Source organism: Falco punctatus (genome assembly GCF_963210335.1).
Source record: "Falco punctatus genome assembly, chromosome: 12".
Taxonomy (NCBI): Eukaryota; Metazoa; Chordata; class Aves; order Falconiformes; family Falconidae; genus Falco; species Falco punctatus.
In genome coordinates this window covers 29,416,395-29,438,852 of record NC_137592.1, presented here as the reverse complement: position 1 = coordinate 29,438,852, position 22,458 = coordinate 29,416,395, and the positions used below count along the sequence as shown (strand labels likewise).

General features: G+C 46.6%; 2 protein-coding genes across 3 annotated transcripts in view; both read right to left on the bottom strand.

Moving 5' to 3' along the window:
• The window catches only part of CAPN13 (calpain 13), a 75,433-nt gene extending 67,720 nt beyond the window's left edge, over nucleotides 1–7,713 (bottom strand). The window contains exon 1 of the mRNA XM_080408799.1: nucleotides 3,551–7,713. The gene's annotated coding sequence lies outside the window, so the exon portion shown is untranslated. The remainder of the gene's footprint in view (nucleotides 1–3,550) is intronic.
• A 2,180-nt stretch (nucleotides 7,714–9,893) lies between these two features.
• Nucleotides 9,894–22,458, bottom strand: part of GALNT14 (polypeptide N-acetylgalactosaminyltransferase 14) — a 99,788-nt gene continuing 87,223 nt past the window's right edge. For both annotated transcript variants that reach the window (XM_080408805.1, XM_080408806.1), the window contains 4 exons: nucleotides 20,266–20,349; nucleotides 18,939–19,083; nucleotides 11,562–11,681; nucleotides 9,894–10,987 (listed from right to left, as the gene is read on the bottom strand). In XM_080408805.1, the coding sequence (XP_080264931.1) occupies nucleotides 10,829–10,987; nucleotides 11,562–11,681; nucleotides 18,939–19,083; nucleotides 20,266–20,349 (508 nt within the window). In that variant the 3' untranslated portion in view covers nucleotides 9,894–10,828. The remainder of the gene's footprint in view (nucleotides 10,988–11,561; nucleotides 11,682–18,938; nucleotides 19,084–20,265; nucleotides 20,350–22,458) is intronic.

The following is a 22,458-nucleotide window of genomic DNA, read 5'->3' as shown; positions in this document are numbered from 1 at the left end:
AATTCAGGGAACAGTTACAGACTACATTCAACAGTGGAAGTAGCTGATGGGAATGGCAATGAAACACAAAAGGACTTTAAATTGGATTGGACAAATTGAGAGCTGAAGGTGAAGAGAACTGAAAAAGTCTTGCTATGGCAAGACCCTTCAGATCCATGCTGCAGACCAGCAGCAGGTATTACATCCCACAGAGCCACATGCAAAGACTGGCTTAAGTTGCTAACGCTTTTAAATAGCATTTGGTGTGTCTCCTTCCAATTGCATGACAAGAACAGTACCAGAAGTGTCAACTAATTCATTTAACTTTTTATGAGGCAGCCTTTGGTGAAGAGCAGGTTAAAAGACCAACATTAACTCTGCAAAACCCACGCCCCATGTTTCCAGTGTAGTATATTCACAAACACCTAATTAGAGAAATGAAAGAAACTAATTGAAAGTGACATTATGAATTCTTAAGAGATTTGTATAATAATGCTTAAACTTCAGAAATCAGGTATTCCAAGATAGCTGGTTTAAAAAAGGATAAAAGCTGAAAGTAGTCTGCCCCATGCATGCCCCAGCTTTCAGCTCTTTCTGCAGTTTGGTTTCTAAATTTTGAAAATCCATCTTGTTGTATTTCAAGGTATCTCCCACCAGGGCCATTAGAAAGACATACTAAAAATATGGCTGAGAAGACCTCATGAATTGCAAAGAAAAGGATTTTTTCGTGATGTTCAAAGCCAATTGTGGCAGGCCACAAATGTAGACAGTCATATCAGTCAGATGGCTGTGCCCAGTGACTTGAAATTTCCCACATTTAGACCAGAAGGCTATTGCTGCGATTGCGATTTGATTGGACAGCAATAGCAGAACAATAAAAATGCTTGGAGTTATTTGGCTGTGCTATGGAGAGAGTGTACTGTGTGTCTGTTGGCCCTACAGAAACTTTGGATTTGCAAAGCTGGACTGAAAAACATGGCCAGCCCCAAGCCTTTCCCAGAAATCTGGCTTGAAACATTATTACATTAAATGGTAGTTTACTGGAACAATGTTGTTTGTGCTTCCATATTGGGTACCTTAATGTAGCGATAAATAAAACCAAAAGGTTTGCTGTGTATTACCATACACTTTACTGATTGGTCTTCCTATGGAAAAGGACAGAGGTCTCAAGGAAAAGGGAAGGACTCCGAGCAATCTCTAGGCTGAAAATACCCAGTGTGTATTAGGAAGCCGTCTGGTTGCTATCACAGAGTTTTCTTGAGTGTTTTTTGTACCACGGCACACATGCAATCACTTTTTACCAATCCCTCTGTGCTCAGCCCAGAATCCTCTCTCTGATTTCTTATCAAGTCACTGGGGTAAAGTCACTAGGGACTTCTAAGAGTCAAAATTAGCATATGGTGTAGAGCTTTGCCCTCCAGTAACTTAAAACATTTGGGTTTATTTGTCTCTAACTAAACATAGAAAGCCCTGAGGTCCTGTAAAGTAGACCTAGTATTTGTGTTCATGCAAGCATACAATACATTGGCCATTTGGCTTTATGAACATACCTTGTTTAGTGTCTAAGGAGGAGTAATGGTTTTCCATTTAGACTGTGGAGTCTACTGCTTAATAATAAACACACTCCTGACATTGTTAAATGATAGCCTGCTTCTAATAAACCCCATGCTGATCCGTGTGTTGGTTGGAGTGAGTAATTCATCTTCCCGGGCTGTTAAAATTTTAGCTGGGATTACAGAGACAACATGAATCAGACATGATCAGCATGTCCCCTGCTGGTTTGCTCATTTTCTCCCCATAACAAAATACTGGCTAGTTTTCTCTTTGCGTTGCAGATCTTGTTATTAGTTGATTTCATTATTAATTGCTCCTAAGGCTTGGGAGGCTTTTTCAAGGCACTTGAATAAGGGATCCACGTGGTCTACAGCAAAATATCACTATATTTTCATGCTCACACTACTTCCAGGCTACTTGGTATCAAGTTGTAATCCCTTTGTGTTACTGAGTGAAGAGCCTGCAGCCACACTCCGACTCCACAAGAATGAAACAAGTGCTCAGTGTTTTCCTTTATTTCCTACCAGAAAGAAAGGCGGGAAAAAAGATGGGGAGTTGGGGTGAGAATGATATTGTCCTCAAATCTAATTATGGCCTCAGTAGCACCTGAGGATTTGGCTTTATGAAGTGGTTCATAAAAGCCTTCATTGCCATCATGCCCACTAATACCCTTTGGTCTCATGTGCTGGTAAGGGCTTGTTTGATTAATTTTAAATTAACTGGTAATAATGACAAGTAGTAGGCTGCAGGATGCACTAGACAGCCAAGTGCCCTAGGAAGAGCAGCCTCCAAGGAACAACTTGCAGCTGCCTGAACAGACCTGGCTTTTTGCTCCATCGGGGTCTCAGCAAAGGTAAGTGGGCTCCCACTGGCTCTGCTAAGGTTGGCATCTGTCCCCCCAGGAGCAGGCATGTCATACCAGGAAGGAACAGCATCCTCAGCACAGCCCTGCACACTTGAGCACACAGGATTTAGAAAGCACAGCTTTTAACTCCCCATTGCCTCACATTAGAATGGCTCAGGGCTGACCTTTTAAATCACAGACTGGATAGCGTGCAGTCCCTCCACACCCATCCACCCACCAACAGCTGCTACTATTATTATTTGCCACAAAAAGTTGAAGTCAGGTTCAGGACATCAGAAATTTTTCTTCCCCACAACAACCAGTTACTTCTTACAAGATGCAGTTGAGGCACCATGAATTTTTCCATTCCCTTTTGGATGCTTACACTCTCAGGCACCTTTTGACAACTACCATGAATTGTTCTGAATCTTTCATTTCCACAGCCGCATACAGGCAAACGACAGAAGATTTGCTTTCTACCAGCGAAGACAAGCTCAGCTGTGAATGTCACCCTGTCCCCCGCAGAACATCCAGGGCCTGCCCCAGGCCTGGCCAGCCAGGGTCTTTTTCCCTGTTGCTCCAGGGGCAACCTGAGTTGGCACCTATTACTAGGAGCCCATCTGTTCTTGTGCAGGGATAACTTCTCAGTGTCCATGAGCCAAGCTGATACTCCTGCTAAGGGAAGACAGCAATGCAAGATCCACAGAACAGGCCCAATCTTGGCACAACTGGAGCTGGCAGCCTCATCCTGAGGGAAGAGAGGATGACCCCAGACAGCAGTTGCACTGCAAATGCACCTGTATCTCCACTACCAAAGTAGCATCCCAAGCCCTGATACCCTTTAAGATATTCTAAAAATTACATGTTAGCACACATCATGAAAACCTAACACAAAAGGCCAAGAAAGATGGAAAAGAGGGAAAGATGGTGAGTTTGTTCTGTAGTTTTAGGTTCGGGGTTTTTTTCCTTACTCCTTTCCCTTTAAAGCATACTTTCTGTTTTGCTGTTTTCTGTAGGCTGGCTACCAGAATACCTAAACAGACAGGCACCGGCTGAGGACCAGACTAGAAGAATAGAATCAGCCAGAAAAAGAGAGAAGAAAGATAAAACACACTGAATCTATCCAGAGAAAAAAGCAAGCTGCACGTGTGACCCTCTAGAGCCACCACTTACCAGCTAGCAGCCCAGGTAGAATCTCACAGACCAGCTTACTGCCTCCTGAAGCTAGCAGGAACAACCTAGCATCTTATTTGCAAGACAAGTCCCTCAAAGCAGATAAAGCTGCCTCACTTGCCCCAGTAATATGCTCTGGGTTACACCACCAGGCCTCAAGAGTCTCTGTAATATGATTGGGAAATGTGATACACCTGTCCTGAATTAGAGGAGATATGTTTATCTCGTTTCAGAGCCAACTCACGGATGGGTAGAGATCAGATCAGCTGTGAGAAATTCCTTTTATTGTGCAACTTGTTATTCACAGTAGGGTGAAAATGGCTTCAAAGGTGATCCCATGCACTCTGAGGGATATCTTCTTATATCTAATGTAGTTTATACAAACCAAATTGGTTTTTGCTTCAAACACCTCTCTGCAGAAGAAAATCAATTTCAGGATGCAATGGCTGTGATCTTTCAAGCTAAGGATCCATTGCAAACATACTAAGCATTTGGCATGCAAAGCTGCAGAGATAGGACAAGTAATGCTCATTATCAACATATGTGCCACGTCCAAATCAAGGTTTCACTTCCCAGGCACTGAATAATCCATTGCCAGTCTAACAACAGTTTCATTAACAGAAGCAAAAATATGTTGTGACCAGATAAGCAAATTTCTTTTAACCCCTACAGCATTCTGGGGCCACCATTTCAAGCCATGGGACCAGTTATCAGTCAAAATAAAAAAATCTGAAAGCGCAGGGTGCTGACCTGAGCTCTCTGCACCCTGGGAGCAGGTGTTCCATGCTCAGGTCACTTGTAATGACCTTGATTACTCCCTGGTCTCACCTGACCTGCTGCAGCAGCAGCAGCCTCATACCTTCACAACCCCCTGTGCACCATGTGAGCCCACTCACCCTGCCCTCTGTGTCAATCAGACTACCTGTCAGTGCTTCCCACCACTGCCAAACCTCCAGGAAAACTCCCTTTCACCTTAGCTTTGCATAACCCTCCCAGATCAGCTCCCCAAGGATTAGCAAGGAGGCGAAAGCAGCCTCAGGATGAGGATTAGGAGCACTCTCTCCCAACGCTTCATGTTCCTTTGCTTCTTGTGAAATGATCACTGCTGTGCACGTCCTTCTTGTCAGTGGCCCCAGGCAGCTAGTCCAGTAAAACTTGTAATAGCTATTTAAATTGGGTTGGCTTAGCCTAAGAGGGTCAGAGCTAATGTTAGTAATACCCTTGGATCAGGTTGTGACTGCATGTAGACTTTGGGCCTCACTCTGCATTTAGAGAAAAAAATCATCCCTGTTAGGGAAAATAAGCTGGATGGCTATGGGGGTGGTCAAGGAATTTTCAGCAGGATCAGAATTCATGAAGACTGTTCAGAGTTGCATGCTCTTTTCAGTAAGAAAACTGAGGATTGGGGGTACTTTGCTTGGGTGCTGTGTTACAAACCTGACCCCATGATGTAGCTCGGAGTCACTGATGCTGAATTTGCAGCTCACTTGGTCAAAGCACAACCACTCCAGCCCACAGCCAGGAGGTCATGGTGTCAGTTTGCAAGAGCAGCAGCATTAAGGTGCCTGCGCTCTGAGCATCCTGGCTAAGGACTCTCAGCTGCAGCAGGAACTGCTACCCTAGAAGGAAAGCAACCTTCTTCCTCACACAGGGTAAACCTAAGAAATTTTAAAACTAGGAAGACTGGTATCAACTTGACCTTTAGATGGGAATTTGCTTTTTCCCACTTCTCTCTGTTTGAGCAGTGGGAACAGGCTAGCCCAGACACTTCTGTCTGCAATAGGCTCACAGCTCAAGGTAAGAAAGCTTGGGTTGCAGAAACTGCAGGAAGAAGTATGTTTACTATCAATAAACTTGTTCACACTTAAGATCTCTTTTTTTCCACTCTTACAAATGACTGCAAACACATTCCTACTGACTTGCAGACTCCAAAACCTTTCAGCCTGGGAACAGTCCTGATTTTACATTATCTTTCTTTTCCTACCTGTATCAGATTACATATAATGCTCCTTTTCCTTTTTTTTTCCCCTCTTTGGTCGGTTGGTTAGTTTTACAACTGAATTTAACCCTGTATAGTAGTGATGTCTTGTCTGGACACTTCTTTCACATAAATCACAGGAAAATGAGAGACATCGCTCATTGTGATGGCAGTTGATAGGTAATTACTAGAAGAGTGCTTATGCACAACCCAGCCTCGAAACTCAGTCATGTTTCCTTTTGTACATCACACACACAACCAGCCTGGATTTCCTTAGTGCCCAAGTAATAGCAGAGAAAACAAAACATCCCCCACACTACAAAAGCAGCACTCTTCACTGCAAATGTATACGTTGCTTTTTGTCAGCTCTAAGCTAAAATGCAGCTCAACTCAAAACTTAATTAGACTCAGTTGGAGAAGTAGTAGCTTGTAACAGGTTTTTATTCTTACAGGGTTCTGAAGGCACTTCCAGTGATTAACAGAGCAGTGGACATATGGAAAACATCCATAAATGTGGAATACTTCCACTGGATTCAGCCCTTCAGTCTCAGTGTAAACAGGGCACCCATACCTTCCTTAAACTCTTCAGCCATCTAAAGCAGCTACATAATATTAAAACTGGAGCTGGACTGATCATTCAAAATTAATTTAGCCATAACATTAATGAGCTACAGTTTTTTTCTGCTGCTCATGTGTAATGATTTTGCTTCCTTTTCCACTTCTACAAATGATTCTAGCTCATAGCTTGTTTCTAAAGCTTTTAAGATCTGAAATTTGAGCTGTGCAGATCCTATTGTACAGTTGTGATCAGCCCAAGCCATGAAGACCAGCCTGTTAACACTAAAGACTCTGGTTTGCTGAGGGCAGCATGGGGGTTGACTCTGGCTGGCACCTAAGCCCCCTGTCCAGTCACTCACTCGCTCCCCACCAAATGGGATGGGGGAAAAAATCAGAAGGGCGAAAGTGAGAAAAACCTGTGGGTCAAGATAAAGACAATTTAATAAGTGAAGGCAAAGGAAAAAAAAAACAAAACAGCCAAGTGATGCAAAGGCAGTCACTCACCACCTGCAGACTGATGCCCAGACAGTCTGTGAACAACGCTGGCTGTAAAAAACTACACACACACACACAGAGTTTTATTGTTGACTGTGACATTATATAGTATGAGATATCTCTTTAGTCAGTTTGGGTCAGCTGTCCTGGCTGTGCCCCCTCCCCACCTCTTGCCCAACCCCAGCCTTCATGGTGGGGTAGCAGTGAGGGATGGAGGAGGCCTTGACACTGTGCAAACACAGCGGTAAATAAACCACTGTCGTGTATTATTAACACTGTTTTGGTCACCAGTCTAAAACACAGCACCATACAGGCTGCTATGAGGAAAATTAACTCCATCCAAACCAGACCTTGTGCAGGCAGATGATAAGGGTCCACAGAGCTAACTTCAGAGGCTGTCAGTCAATTGCCAGTCCAGCACTACTGATATTGCATGCAACAAAAACTAATACTTGGCTTTCTCTCTGTTCAAAACATTTAGTCTTCACTAAAGTTTGGGAAACTGAGGCAGGGAAATGAAGTAAGATATCTCAAGTCACTCCTAGAAACAGAAGAAGGGATTAGCACTCAGAGCTAGTGCTTGTCTTGAACCACAGTCCTCCAGTCTTCATCCACCAACCTCATTTTCCTATTGCATCACTGAATAATCAAAGGTCTTTAAATTCAGTTTCCATCTCTTTACTACTAAATTACCGCATCTGCGTGTTGTAAGCTGATGTTCCAAGCATTGATGCTTTGTGTTGTCCTCTTATGGTACTGCACTGGTACAGAGCACAAAATACCCAGACATCATGTAAGCAGCGAGGTAGGGACTGTAAGACTTCCCCAGCCCAACTAAACCCAGATAGATTTGTTCTCACTGGAACATGGATCTCCTTTGGGAGGGAAGGGGGTGGCTGAGATGCTTTTGGATATATTTTTTTGCATAGCCTTTCTTGGCTTTTTAAAAGGCAGTGGTTCTAGCCCCGAGGTTCCTTCTCTGAATCTAATTTTCCCAAGGCACAAGAAGTGACTTACCTGGAGATCATAAAGGCTGTCACAAAGCTCAACAGCCAGGATTAGAACCATATTTTCTACTTTATCTTTTGTGCCTTCAAGTCAGTGCAAAATGTTACCAAAAAGCATTACTACCAAATGACATTGGGGCTTAAGAGGTACAGGCATAGGAGCCCATCTAGACACACCTATCAATGTCACATATATCTGTTCACCGCAGGATAATAAATATCTAGGCAAGTAACAAATACAAAGCAAGAAAGGTTCATCTGTCTCCAGTGTACTTTAATAAATGAAATAAACCTGAAGGTATGAGTTGGGTTTCAGCAGCAGTTAACCCTCCCCCTGACACAACGCAAGGTCTCTTTGCAGGGATGCTAAGCAGATTTGCTAAATGCCATACTGGGGCTAGCGCTGGAGACTGCCAGGCCATTGCCCGCTTACGTAAAGCTTCCCAGGAGTCAGGCTGATACTCTCTTGCTTCTCCAAAAACATTGCAGATCCACAGGGCTAATCTTATTTCTTGGACTGTGAAATAAGCTGCAGTTTAAGGCTTACAGCCGACGGATACATGAGACACAATCACCAGTTCGCTGAGTGGCTGCTGCTCCCCAGGTCTGTTGGGTACTCGGTGGCTTTTGGGCCTGCAAGAGACCTAGCTAAGGATGCTACTCACTGGTGGGGCACACCGCGCTTGATGTCACCTGCCCCACTGCCTGCCTTCCACTGCCCCCACACAAGTTCACAGTGATCACCTTTGCGGGTGTTTTGGAATAGGAGGGGTTTGGTATAGCGTTTGGGTTTCACAAAGGCAGAGACCTGAAAAGCTGCTCAAACGACTTCTTAGTGGAATACATCCCTGCAGATCCCGCGGGTCTGTGTGCTCAAGCACACCCAGGTGTAGTGAGGTAGCTGTTTCTGCTAAGGCAAAGGAGAGCATTACCTGTTTAGAGAGCTTTGGTTGTCAGCAGAACAGGTATTTTTGGCTGTGGTGGAAAATCATGAAGCTAGATAGGTCTGAGATCTGGCTCAGAGTGTACCTGCCAGGTGACGGACTTAAAAACTGATGCCAAGTTGTTTGTCTCTGAATTTTCAGAATCGAAGTGCCAGCAGCTAGGCAGTCCCGGGCTGTAGGCACAATGCAGATGTGAATACATTAAGTTTCAAGCTCTTGGGAGCTGCTTTCCCTTGTAAGCACTAGACAGGGAATTACTACCACTTGCCTGTCATCACCGGTGTGAAAAGTAGCTGTGATATTTCCCCGATTCAATGAAATAGAAGGAGCCCAAGGTCATTACCCTTCTCTGTGAAATGGGTCCATTCCATTTTAAGTGCTTCCCTTTGTTTCCTGGGCAAAGCTGTGACATGGAAACAATGCCATCTCCCACCACAAAATGACAGCTTGCTCCAGCCCTGTCATAACAGAAGCCCCTGAGGTCTGCACCAAGGGAGCCTGATGAAGTTAGTAATCACTGCAGCACAGGGAAAGCATTTATAACCTGCAACCTTTTGTAAGTTACACTGTTCTGCCTCTAAGCCAGGCAGATTTACACATACAACTTTCTTCCCGCAGTGAGGGAAGAGAAACTGAGGCAGTAAAATCCTGAAAGCCAGCAATTTATTCAAGAAGGGATGCTGAGAGCACTTGAAGGCTCAAAGCTTATGCTATTTTACTTATAGTTTGCAGCCCAGGAAACAAAGGACAGGATTTTCATTAAACCCTACCATTCAGAGAAACACAAACTATGTTTTTTTTCAAATCACATTGACGGTCCTGTGAAAGTTCTTTTCCAGAGCTGTTACTGCACAAGAGCTGTGCGCACAGCTCCTGGTGATTCACTGCCTGTTACCTGTTGCTGCAGTGGGAGCTGCTTTGAAAGACAGGCTGGAAAGGACCTTCCGGTCTCCCATTTCTAAGATCCCTTCTGAGATCTTCTGTCCTATTCCCCTTTGGCCGTCACTTCGTTCCCACATAGTGATACCACCTGACATGACCTCTGGTTAATGACTTGTCTCCAAAAGCTGAAGAAATCATTTCTGCTAAGTCTGCCTATGCTAAATTACTTTGGGAGAAAGGTGCTTTGTGACCCAGGGTTGCCAGCTCATAGGTGTGACTGGGGGAATCCCAAACCTTTTCTCTGGTACTTCACATCTTGAGCTACAAGACACCTGGGGAGCAGACCCAGGTAATATCCCTTTGCCTTTCTCAGAGCAGTTTCTAGTTTCAATTACCTCCGTTCCTTCCACAGTAGCACTTCATGGGAGTCCCCTCTTCTGTAGCGGGGAATTGGGAAACAGAAATATGACACAATTACCTTCAATTACCAAAAATATTACTTTTATGGAAGAAAAGTGAAAATTTGACTTAGTCCAGATCTGAAGCAGTGAGAGACACATAGTGAGATTATAGGGGAGTTTTCAGTGACCGAGGCTCACCCATGGCCTTCAGGGAGGAGAAATAATCATGTTACTGACTTTCCTCCCAGTTTCACAGCAGTTTATATCCTTTAATCTCACACCCTGAATCCTTTCTTTGTTTGGGCTTTGGACATTCAACAGCCCCCATGTGCAGTCAGCATAGAGCAGGGTTACCCCATTACTGGCCGGTTTGATCCTGGCCACAGCCATAAATGACTGCCCTGCCCCCATCTACAGAACTTGTACGTGGACCAGATAGAAATTCGAATGTGCAACATGGCTCCACCCATCCTGTCTGCAGCAAACTCATCCACAGCAATTGAAAGTGCAAAGATAATTCAGTGTTTTCCACTTGATCCCAGGCGATGTTTCTTAGCATCCCTTGGCACATCCCTCCTTGCACACCCACCTCACTCCCCAAAAACTATTGAGATGTTTGTTTTTCCAAGTACAAGTCTCCTTTTGGTCTCCAAGGTTCTTCTTCTTCTTCTGTTTCCAGAGAGATTAATCAATACTGAGCACAATGAAGTTCTGTAGGGCCCACTGCAGGAGCATCGGTATCCCTCTAAAACATTTAAAGTTTGGTTTTTTTGCCATTCCTTCTCTTTGAATGTATTACCACCAACAGGCCAACCCCACCTGCATGTTTTGCAGACAACATCCGTTGTTCAACCCGGAGCACCATGTCCTTATTTTTATTTGAATGATTCTTCTCCTGTCCCATAGTACTCAAGGACCACCAATGGTTTTGCATTTGAGCTCCATCAGGTGCACCTTGGCTGCATGTAGCAATGTCTCAGTGCCCATCCCTACTGCATAAGTCCTCCAGCAGGTCAAGACATCACCATGTCCCAGCGTTGACTCATGGCTGTGCTCTCACAAGGGTTGATGACAAGCTCTTTGGTACTCTCATTCGTGTCCCCAATCGTCTCAGTGTCCAAACAGAAGCGTGAAGCTATGTGTTCAATGTGTGACCCAACTTTACCCCATCGCTGAGGAGAGATACACATGAGAGGAGAAACAGGGGTGAAAAAACGTCCTCCTTATTAGGCTTTTACTACACTGTTCCAGCATCAAGAGGACAGTCATCACTAAGCCTTTCTGGACTGATGCTGGGAAGTACAAGGTCCCCAAACCCACACCGAGCAGAGCACATGCTGAGCATTTCTCCATCAGAAGCACACTCATTCAAGCTTCGCCTTTGCCTGGCTTCAGGGAGATAATATATTACTAACAGCTTTTTCCCCAGGTCACTGGTTCAAATGCCAGCTTGATGATTAACTGCAGAGAAACGTTAGCATCTGCTGGCTGACTGGCAGCGCGTGTAAACTAAATTGCCAGTTCTGGTTTGACTTCTGCAGATAAGTATCCAGATCACCAACCGCACTAATAGACATCCTTATCAACACACTCATTTAAGAGGCAAAGGGCTGAACAGGCCAGAGTCTGTACTCCCAGATAGACCGTGCTTCCCGGGTGAAGGCAGAGCACATTTGATGTGCAGTAATACTATGCTGAGAAAAAAGAGAACTTCAAAGAAAACAGGGGATCAATGACAGGGCTCACCTGCTTGTTGTCACTTTCTTTGCAAGGTGACAGCAGCACCTGGGAACCGGGGAAGAGGGTGTACACAGACAAGCACAGCTGCTGCTGGCGGACCTGGTGGTTGTACGTGTACGTCCATTCCTGCAAAGAAGAAGAAAAAGTAAGGAGGTGAGAGATCAGGCTTGATTCTTGGTATTCTTCTACCTGGAAAGCAAACACTTTGGCTTGGATCCTGTCACCTCTGAACCCAAGCACAAACCTCATTGACTTCAAAAGGCACCAGGACACGTCTCTAGGATGTTTCAAGCCTCCCCCAAACAGCAGCTGTTATTGGGGTGCTCCATGTACCAAAGAAAATGTCTACAAATGCTGCTGGAAGAAAATGGTTCATGAGGCAAAGGATTTCATAGCCAGAACTGGGCTGTGGCAAGGGAACAAGGGGATGCAAAAACAGCAAAAGAGAGGTAGAAATACTATTAACTGCACAATGTGCAATCCTCTTTTTCCAAGGAAGAGCAGCAGAAAAGCTTTGCAGCTGGTAGTAGGAGACAGGAGGTGATATATAGCAAATATCTGCAACTCCTGGGGTTCTGTTCCAAACATCATAAAAATCAGGGGTAAAGCTCTGCTTTAAATCAAAGGAGCAGAACCAAACTCCAAATGTTTGCTGTACTGGTTTGCTATGACCACTGCCACTTCTGCTCCCCTGGGATGTCTTGGAGCTTTTTTCCTCATGCTGCTTTTCATGTTCACCTGCTCTTTATCAGCTCCTCAGCCCAAGAAATAACCCCGGGAGGAACAGAGACTTTTTGTCCTGTGTAAAACTTACCATACAACAGGGGCTCTCTGGGATTATCCTTTTTCACCCATGGATGTTTTACGTGGAGAAAAAATGAAGTAGCTGATAGTATGGCCAGCATTTCCAAATGTGCTAGACAAAGCATCATGTATGTACAGATACACTGCTTAGCCCAGGAGTATTTCACAGAAGTTTACTCCAATGTTTATTCCCATTGAACATTTTCTATCATCCACCTGTGTTCATATTACCCAAAAGCACCTCCCGAGGATCTGAGACTGCCCAGGCAAGGGACGTTTCCCTGCTATTTATGGGTGTACACAAGCAGATAAGAGCTGCTTTGGCTTACAGGAAACCACAAACCATGCTTTTATGTAACCCTGGAGAGTGTCTTCTGGAACAGGTTTATTGCTTATAACTTTGTGCTGGCATTAACTTTAAAATTAGAAAGAGCAGGGCTGGAAGGGGTTTCTGAGGGCTTCTAGCCAGGGTGCAAAGCAGGATCAGCTCCCGCTGTGTAAACGGCTTTGAGACAGCAGCCAGGTGAGCAGCAGCAGGAGCAAATGGAAAGCAGGTTGCCGAGCTGTGGCAGGGCAGGTGAGCAGGTCCGGATGACAAGCAGCAGGCTGGCTTCACTAGCAGAGGGCAACAACCATACTGGAGAGAGCAAGGCCAGGGAGCAAGAGGGTTTCTGCAACAGGCTTTGACAGGATACATGCTATGGGAACTGGGAAAGCTGCCGTGAAAGAAAAGGTGCAGAGGGAAAGCAAAACAGTGAAAGCTCAGATGCGGAGGAGTCAAGTGAGCAGGGGTGTTGAGAATGGAGGGGAAGGCAGTGCTCAAACATATGGTAGTTAGGCTGGATCTGGATAAATGAAGGGTAAAAGGGGCTCCTGGGAGACTGCAACCCTTTCTGAGTGCCGGGGGGGAAGTGAAGAATGACTGCTCTAATCTCAGCGCTGGGACGCCTGCAGCTCCCCTGACTTTGAAGGGTGGAGGCTTTGGGTTGCATTAGCATGAGTTATTAGAGCAGGGAAATGCTTCTACCTCTTTGGTATTTGTCACCGTCAGCACCTCTAACTCTTGTCCCCGACTTCAAAACAGACAGCTACAGGCATTTAATTCCTGGGAATAAAAAACCTACTCCATTCAGGTTCTTAGCCACCTGGAAGGGAAACACACTTTTGCACAGCAGACCCAGATCCACAAGGACTTCATGCTGTGATCATCACACCTTGAGCTTCTTAGCCTACTAGTCCCCACCAGCTAATGGAAATCAAACCTGGTTTTCCGAACAGCCTGCCCACAGGCTTCCCAGAGAGAGCTTCCCGGGATATCGGCACATAACAAGCATTCATTTTCAAAGCTCCAGTCTGCACCCAAAGGGCCTTCTGGCAACTACTTCTTCGTCAGCTGGAACAGAGTTTACCTGATCCTGCAGTGAACACATTCCAGACACCCCAACCATGCACGCTGTCAGCTGCTGTGTAAACCACCAGCCTGGGAAATCAGGTGCCAAATTAGTCCTGCATCTGTGAGAACCAAACCCTACGGGGCAAGCTCCAACATCTGTTCTTGGCGCCCACGCCGCTACAAGCTGCTTTGAAAACCTGCTTTATATTTTTAACCAATTGTTTGTCATTTTAGCTCAGGACAGGGCTGGAGCTGCACCCATGAGGCTCCTCAGCAGCAGCAAGTTAATCCTGTAACTTGTGTATACATTGAATGCCCCAGCTAACTCAGGCCATGGGACTTTGTGAGGGTTTTTTTTGGTTTGAACTCTTAAACTCCTTGCTGCACTGAGACACCCCATGGAGGACTGCTCCTCCCAGAGGTTCTCTGGGCTTTTTTTCCAGGCCAGACCCTGTTCCAGCCTTCCCAATATTCACGTCCTCTCAAGGCAGGACCATCCCCTCATTCAGCAAGACGCCATGGGATAGAGAGGGTGGTGGTAACCACCTCTCCTAAGCTGTTGTTCATCATAAGCAGTGAGACCTTCAGAGCTGGATATACGCATCGGTCCGACAGCTGATACCCTCCCCTCTTGCCCCCAGGCTGCCCTGCTGCTGTCTTTATCTAGACTGACAAATTTTCACACGGCTCTTCTATTTTGGCAGAATGGCTTTTTATGAAAGCCAGTCCTGTTGAAAATGTTTTATCCATTTCTAATCATGTCTTGTCTCTTTTCAGCCCTAGATGAAAGCCAGAGAAAACGATGCAGAAAATGAAGAAATTCTGGGCGGGGGAGGGGAAGTCACTTGAACACAACAGAATCCATTAAAAGCTTTGAGTTAAAATAAAGGCAAACGGCCATGCAAATTTTTATCTTACCCCATCTCTTCCCTTATTTGTATCAGTTGGCATGAAAATTCCTGCTTTTTTTTTTTTTTTCCCATGAGAAACTACTTGTATCTTCTAAACCCTGGCGCGCTGAGCCCTCAGGCAGCCAGCACAGCAGGAACCACAGCAGAGCTTCACACCCCAGAGGCTGTGGTGGATGGGGCAGCCCAGGGCAAGTGAAGAGAGCCCTCCGAGGAGCTAAGGTGGCTTCGGGGCTGCAGACTGGCCTCAAGAGATGCCAGCGGTGTCTAGAGCTGACCCTGGCAGCAAGGAAAAGCAGACGTACAAGATGAAACTGAGGTCAAGATTTCCTGCCTTTTCAGACAAAGATGAAGTGGTGGTGGAGCAAGGAGGAAAAGGGTGGACTGGGAGAGCCAAGCTACCGGCTGGACACTACAGCCAGCAATCCCCTTCCTCTGAAGCCTCAGATAACACTAACCCCATCTCAGGCCTGTGACTGTTTTTCAAGGCTTTAGCGTCATTTGAGCAGGCACCTGTCACTGTTACTCAGCATCATTGTGAATTGAGGAAATTATTTTAAAATGTGACCTTCGGCTTGGCATAGCCTGGCTGGCAGAAGGAGAAAGGAGCCCCTCAGCCTAGCAGGGAGCAGCCCCACAGGAGCCCAGTGGTATGTGACAGAGCTGTGCGTGCTCTGCTGCCGAGCAAGAGGTCAGCCATACCCTAAACCCGGAGCAGCAGCTAGAGAAAAATACTTCTGAAGCATCCGGGAACAACCTCAGCCCTCGATTATCTTTCTAAAATCACAGGGAAGGATTTCCCAAGGCACACAACTGCATGGGTCACCTAAGGGCACCAAAGTGCTTCACTCATCAAAAGGCCCTGGGATGCAAACAGCACTTACAGGCACCTCAGGAGAGGGAAAGCAAAGGAGACAAGGTGCTCGTGGCAGCCCAGGTGCGGCGGTGACGCCGCTGCCAGCCAGCCCCTCCGCTCTACCCAGCCCCCGCGGTGCCAGCTGGCTTACAGCTGCGGCAAGATGCGCCCACGGAGCAGAAGTAAGAAGACCTTTGTGGGCAGAAAGGTCAGAAGATAATTTTGCTGGTTGAGATCTCTCAGGAGGGACGCTGTCAGGTTAGTATGGATAGATGCTAAATGTTCTCCCAAGAAAGTGCCAAGTCTAGTCACGCACAGAGGTCTTCAAGCCAACTGGGGTGAGCTTCAGTGCCACATCAGGCAGATTATCACTGCATTTCCTTCACAGTAAGATCAAGGACATACGACCCAGATGCAATGGCAGCCACTCAGCTCCAAGGCCCAGATATTTCGGGGTGCAAGCCCGGGAAACAGATGCAGCAAACTACCCACTGTTTCCTCGCTTGTCAGCTACTGCTTACATGTGTGTGAGTATCCAGGTCAAAGTGTCTTCTGTTTTTTTATCTGAAGGATGTCAGTTTTCCTGAAACTGCTAATGATTTAAAGAAATCCCAGAGTCAGATACCTATTCCAAAGATCTACGGACTAGTATCAACTGACACTTAGTTTGAAAAAAAAAACCAACCGAACAACCCAACTATTCACGTCTTCACCAGACAGACCAAGAAAAAATTATCAATTGTTTTCCCTCAGATGTGCTTCTCTTGTGAAAAACTAAATCCATCGGTTTATTTAGCAAATGAGACACAACAAAACACAGAGCACCAAGGCTCTGGTGGGCAGGAGCGCAGGCAGAGCCCGTTGTGGCCTGGGGATGGGCAGCACTGCACAAAGGTCTCTGCCAGTCACTAACTCCAGAGCAGGTCCCTCTGAGAGCCACCTCGGGAGAAAAAGCCTGCCCTGATTGCTACCAGAACTTCTGGAAATGACCACGTGGGTCCCAGGGACGAGAGGACAGAGCTCTCCTACACGAAGGCAAGAGGTCTTCTTGTGCCTCGGTGCCCCTTTTAGTACTGCAGGAGTAACTCCAGGCACATCAGGGCAGGTTTGGGAGATTTCATAGGAGTGTAAACCTGATTTCACCACTGACTACCCTTCTGAATCTACCCAGACTATGGATGTGGGCCAGAGGGCTCACAACACCCTTCCTCTGCACTGCAGGTAGAAAAAACTAAAATAAAGAGCAACTGATTGCCATCTGACAGCTTCTGTTCCTCTCTCCTCAAGCCCTGGTGCTGTATAACAGCCCAGATCTTCTCACACCCAGTCCAGGACTTCATGCATGTCATGTTGGTAAGGGGCTTGGGGAGCCTAGTGGGAGACAGGTATGGAAGGGCAATCAAGCAACCAAATTAATGCTACTAACACTGATAATAAAAGGATCTGGATAGCCGGGATATTTCCATAGTACTTGCTGAATGCCAGGAAAGCACAGCTTTGAATTAGCTAAGCCTATTTTTCAAAAAATGAAGCTTAGGTAAACAAGATGTGACCTCAGTATGTTAAAAGTGAAGGTTATTGCTCTATTCTGGTATACCACACACGAAGCCAAGCAGCATTCAGGACTGCTGCATATCTATCCTACACAGCCTGGTGACTATAACGCCAGCGTCATCCACAAGGTCAGGTGGTCTTGTAACAATTGTTTAATGAAAATACCAAGTTTCTATTAAAATGAAAATTTAAATGTCCTGCTTTTAGCTGAAGTATTCTCTATGGGTACAACTAACAGAGAACTATCCTAGAAAGACAAAGATAAAAGGAAAAGTTGTTCTCTCTTCCTGCCTGTGTAACGAGTGTAGCTATTCAGCAATCTGTTTGTAGTGTATTTTTCTGTTCCCTTGCAGAGTTAGTCCTGGGTGTGCACAAGAAATGGAGTTGCCATCCAGTGGGAAGTGTTGACCTATTACAACTGCTGCAGAATCAGAATGGGAAGGTGAAAAGTTTGTGGCTTGAAAAATTCCAAAAAATTTACTGCACAGAAATGTCAAAACAAAATGTGTTTGATGGGAATGAAACAACCCAACTTGTAGGCATGACATTTCTCATTTTAAAGTATCACATCAAATTGATATTTCAGAAAGACCAAAGCCATTTCATTTGGAAACGCTAGCTTGTAGCAACATTTTCCATTCTGATTTTCCAAATTTTTTTTAAAACATCCAATTCATTGAAAGTCGCAACTGCCACTAAAACTTTTTTTTTTCTTCAGCGGAGTGCAAAACATGATGACCTGCTCTCATCAGCTCGCTTCTCTTGCTGTTTGTCCATAGCAGTGGAAGAAAGAAAAAAAACTCTAAAATGTGGAAACTAGTTAAACTGTAAGAACTGTAGCTATGCAGTATCTGCAGTTATTTTCACTATATTTTCTGAACTGACTAACATTCAAGTAGTCACTGTTGACTTTACTGCACTGTGAAGCAGGTATTACCTTCCTAACTAAAGACAGTCATGCAACTGCATGCAAAAGAGATACATATAATGACATGCTTCATTTGCACATACAAATTAGGGACATTTTCAGCAGCATCTCCAGGCTGGGCCTTTTATATGCATAGCTACCTGGTTTGAATGCATAACCATCAGGGTTAAGGATGTACAGTCAAGTGGAAGCAAATACACTGTTGCCTATTAAACTGTTTCAAGACACTCCTGAAGATGTGTGTGATTGTTATCCTCCCTGTTTTATAGATGGGAACAGTGAGAGAACTTACTGACATGCCCAAAATCACAAAGAGAGCCTGAAGCAAAGGCAGGTTTTGAAGCTGCGTCTTCAGGGTCTTGCTCCACCAACTCCGCTGCAAGGCACATGTGCCTGCTGTTGGCTCTAACATTTCCTAGAATATGCTTTTGAGAACACAGATTCATATAGCTTTTTCTCATCTCAGTGAGAATGAAAAAAACCTAGATCATCCTCATTAAATTCTCACTAGTTTAATGGGCAATCTAATATTGAGAGAATGCAGACTATGAAGTTATAAATACCATTGCAATTCAGTGCATTTTGAAAGAAATAAGGCTGAAAGATGAGAGGAAATTATAGTTCTCTTTGTCTTTCTCTGATCTCTGCAGATGAACGGCGCGTGGCGTTCCTGAGCAGCAGCAAGCGCTCGGCGCAGGCGAGCTCACAGTTAAGCAGTGCACCCCATACTGGGGCTCCTGCACCAGTTCCTGCTGCTGCCCAGGGCCCCCACCGAGGCAAGGAGGGTTTACCAGGGTTTAACTACATGCTACCTGAGGAAAGGGGCTGGCAGAATGGGTAATCCTCCCAATAGAGCTTTAGCACATGTAAGAAACCATCTTGAATTTGCCCCAGAGCCTTCTCTCCAGCCAGCATCATAAGGATTTGCAACACATGTTACCTGTGCCGTTGCTGCCGTGCCTTTGCTGCTGATACAAGGATTTAAGCTCAGGATGGGGAACTCTTGGGCCTCAGACTTGTGTGACTCCAGACAGCTCTGCCTTTGCCTGATCATCCCAGTCTGATAGAGCGATTCCTCGGGAATCCTGTGGAAAAAGCATGAAAACAACATCCCTACTCCCCCAGGCACAAGTAGTACTCGCAGGGAGGCTCAGTGGGGTAGGAACAGTGCAGTCACACCATTTCACCTTCAGAAAATGAGAATGGCAAGGTCTATTACAACACTGAACCACTCAGTACTGAGCGGTACATGGACAGGGACGCAGCAGAAGCAGCACTCAGAGATGGATGGATGGCCTTTATAAGAGGAAAAAATAAATAACAGTGCACAAGGCAAACAGAGAAGCAAGTAATAGACTGTGAGCAGGCTGAAGGTCAGCCTTCAGCTTACAAGAGTGGGGAACTTTATAACAAACCACCACAGAGCACTGGCATTCCCTGTGAATGCTGCTGCTGTGCAATGCCACACATGGCAAAAAAGCAAGAAAACAGCTATAAATCATTTTCACACTGTGATTCTGTACTCAGTCATTGCACCAGCAGGTCCCTGGAGGTATCTCCAGAACTTTTGCACACTTTCTCAGTATGGCTCCTGATAGTGACTGGGAGAATGGACGCAATGGCTTCTGGGGTAATTTTGATAACTAAAAGGGATCCATGCAAAAGCAACTCTGGAAGTGCCCATTAAACAAAGCATAAGGCTAGGAGTCAGGCAGAGCCACCTGAATACAGGTCATAAACTCCTCGAGTGGATGGTTTCACAACAGACAAGCCTTCAGTATCACAGAACAGCGTGAAAGGACTGGAAATTAGGTGCTTGTTTTGTAAGCAAAAATCATTAAGTAATGAAACAACCCACTAAAGGCTACGGTGGATTTTCCACTTTGGGATACTTTTGTAAGTAAAACTGGCTATTCCCCGGTGCCACCTGTCCCACAGCATGGGCAGGAGGATGCCTGAGGAAGCCCCAGGAGAAATACCTGGTGCTTTGCCCCTCACCAGCCCTGCAGCAAAAAGCCACGGAGTCTACAAGACTGCTTAGAGAAAGCAGGATCACAAATGAGCCATGTCACACCGTGAGCCAGCTGTCTTTACAGCCAGCACGGAGTTCACTGTGCCCTTCTGTGAAGCCCAGGGGAGGGGGTGCCTGTGTCTCTGGGGCAGGGGGAGGTGTGAGGACTGGAGGTGCAGAGGACAGCTCTGTGGGGCAGGAGGGATGGGGCACCCCGCTGGCCTGCTACAGACAGGTGGAGATCACACATCCATACCGAAGTTCGGGATAAACGTTTTCCAGGTACCACTTGAAGCTGCGGCATTTCAACCTCTTCCGTAGCTCCACTCTGCTCTGGACACTGTGGGAAGCAGATATCACAGAGGTACAATGGAAATTATGAAGGTGAGACCCAGCACACCAAAAAGGGGAGGCTTAGAGAAACCCAACAGATATGCAGGGACAGCAAACACAAGAGCACCAGCAGCGCGGTTTTCTGCTCTCTCCTGCCTGAGCTCGGGCAGTCATTTTGATCCCTGCCTCTTTGGAGGTCTCGCTGGGTAAAACGGCACAATATTGCCATTTTAACAAGGAGCCTGGAGTCTGGTGCATGAAAATGTTCATGGAAAACTCCAGCAATTTAAAAATTATTAGTAAAAAAATGTATGCCATCTACTACATGCAATAAGCACTAATTTCATATACTAATGTACTAGGAAATTAATATATGCTATTATAAGTTACTCTAAGTTTACAGGACTACAGAAGGCCTTGATTTCCAAGAGCACCTAAGCGTGCCCTTAAGCCAGCAGAAGTTAACCACACAGGGAAACATTTCTTTCTTCCATTAACCAGGGCAAAATTTCTGCTGAGGTGTCATGCTGTGCAGTGGCATTTTCCAAACTCCAGCTCCTCCCTGGGCCAGCCTCTACCCATGGAGCTGCTATGAGCCGGCATTTACCGAGCAGTGGGAAGCCTCCAGTACCTTCCCTTCTTCGCACAGGCTCGCTCCTCTACACCATCACGGATTTAGCAGCACAGAGCTACAAGTTCATTCGGTGCTGACGGATGGGAAGAGGGTATGAATTGAGTGGAAATGGGCTAGACACCAGGACTTTGATTTATTTATCCTGGAGATTGAAGAGTAGCCACAAGGAATTTGGGTTTGGATTTGGAACCCCCTGTGATCCAAAGGAAACTTTCTGCGGGAAGGAAGATCATACAAAAATGAGAAATTAACGCAAGTATTTACAGTCCTCCTGACAGGGAGGTGTTTCTGACTGTTCACAGAACAAAGAGCAAACTCCCTGCATACAAAGCACTTGCTCCTTTCCAATAAAGCCCTAGTGGGCCCAAAATTTGATGATTTTCCCGCCCCTCAGCTGTCGGTGAGACCTCTGGACTCTCTGCCAAACCCTGCTCTGGAACCAGAAGTACTTGTACCCAATGCCAGGGGCAGGAGGTAGGCACAGGGGGTTGCTCCCCCACCTCGATTTGGTTCACTCACTGGGATAAACTAGCACAGCATACAAACTAGCTGTTTATATGTTTCATTGCTGTGCTCATAGCATCTGCCTACCATTAGCATTTAATTGAGCGTTACTACAGAAACAACGCAGGTGGGTTTCCGTTGCAGGGCGACATCACCGTGAACACCCACTGCAGGCAGGGCGCAGGCAGGGTGCAGGCAGGGCGCAGGGAAGGTGCATGCAGGGCGCAGGCAGGGCACAGGGAGAGTGCAGGGAGAGCGCAGGCAGGGCACAGGGAAGGTGCAGGCAGGGCGCAGGCAGGGTGCATACAGGGCTCAGGCAGGGTGCAGGGAAGGTGCAGGCAGGGCGCAGGCAGGGCACAGGGAAGGTGCAGGCAGGGCGCAGGCAGGGCACAGGCAGGGCACAGGGAAGGTGCAGGCAGGGCGCAAGCAGGGTGCATACAGGGCTCAGGCAGGGTGCAGGGAAGGTGCAGGCAGGGCGCAGGCAGGGCACAGGGAAGGTGCAGGCAGGGCGCAGGCAGGGTGCAGGGAAGGTGCAGGCAGGGCGCAAGCAGGGTGCATACAGGGCTCAGGCAGGGCGCAGGGAAGGTGCAGGCAGGGCGCAGGCAGGGTGCATACAGGGCTCAGGCAGGGTGCAGGGAAGGTGCAGGCAGGGATACAGGGCTCAGGCAGGGCGCAGGGAAGGTGCAGGCAGGGTGCATACAGGGCTCAGGCAGGGTGCAGGGAAGGTGCAGGCAGGGCACAGGCAGGGTGCATACAGGGCTCAGGCAGGGCACAGGGAAGGTGCAGGCAGGGCACAAGCAGGGTGCATACAGGGCTCAGGCAGGGCACAGGGAAGGTGCAGGCAGGGCACAGGCAGGGTGCATACAGGGCTCAGGCAGGGCGCAGGGAAGGTGCAGGCAGGGCACAGGCAGGGTGCATACAGGGCTCGGGCAGGGTGCAGGGAAGGTGCATACAGGGATACAGGGCTCAGGCAGGGCG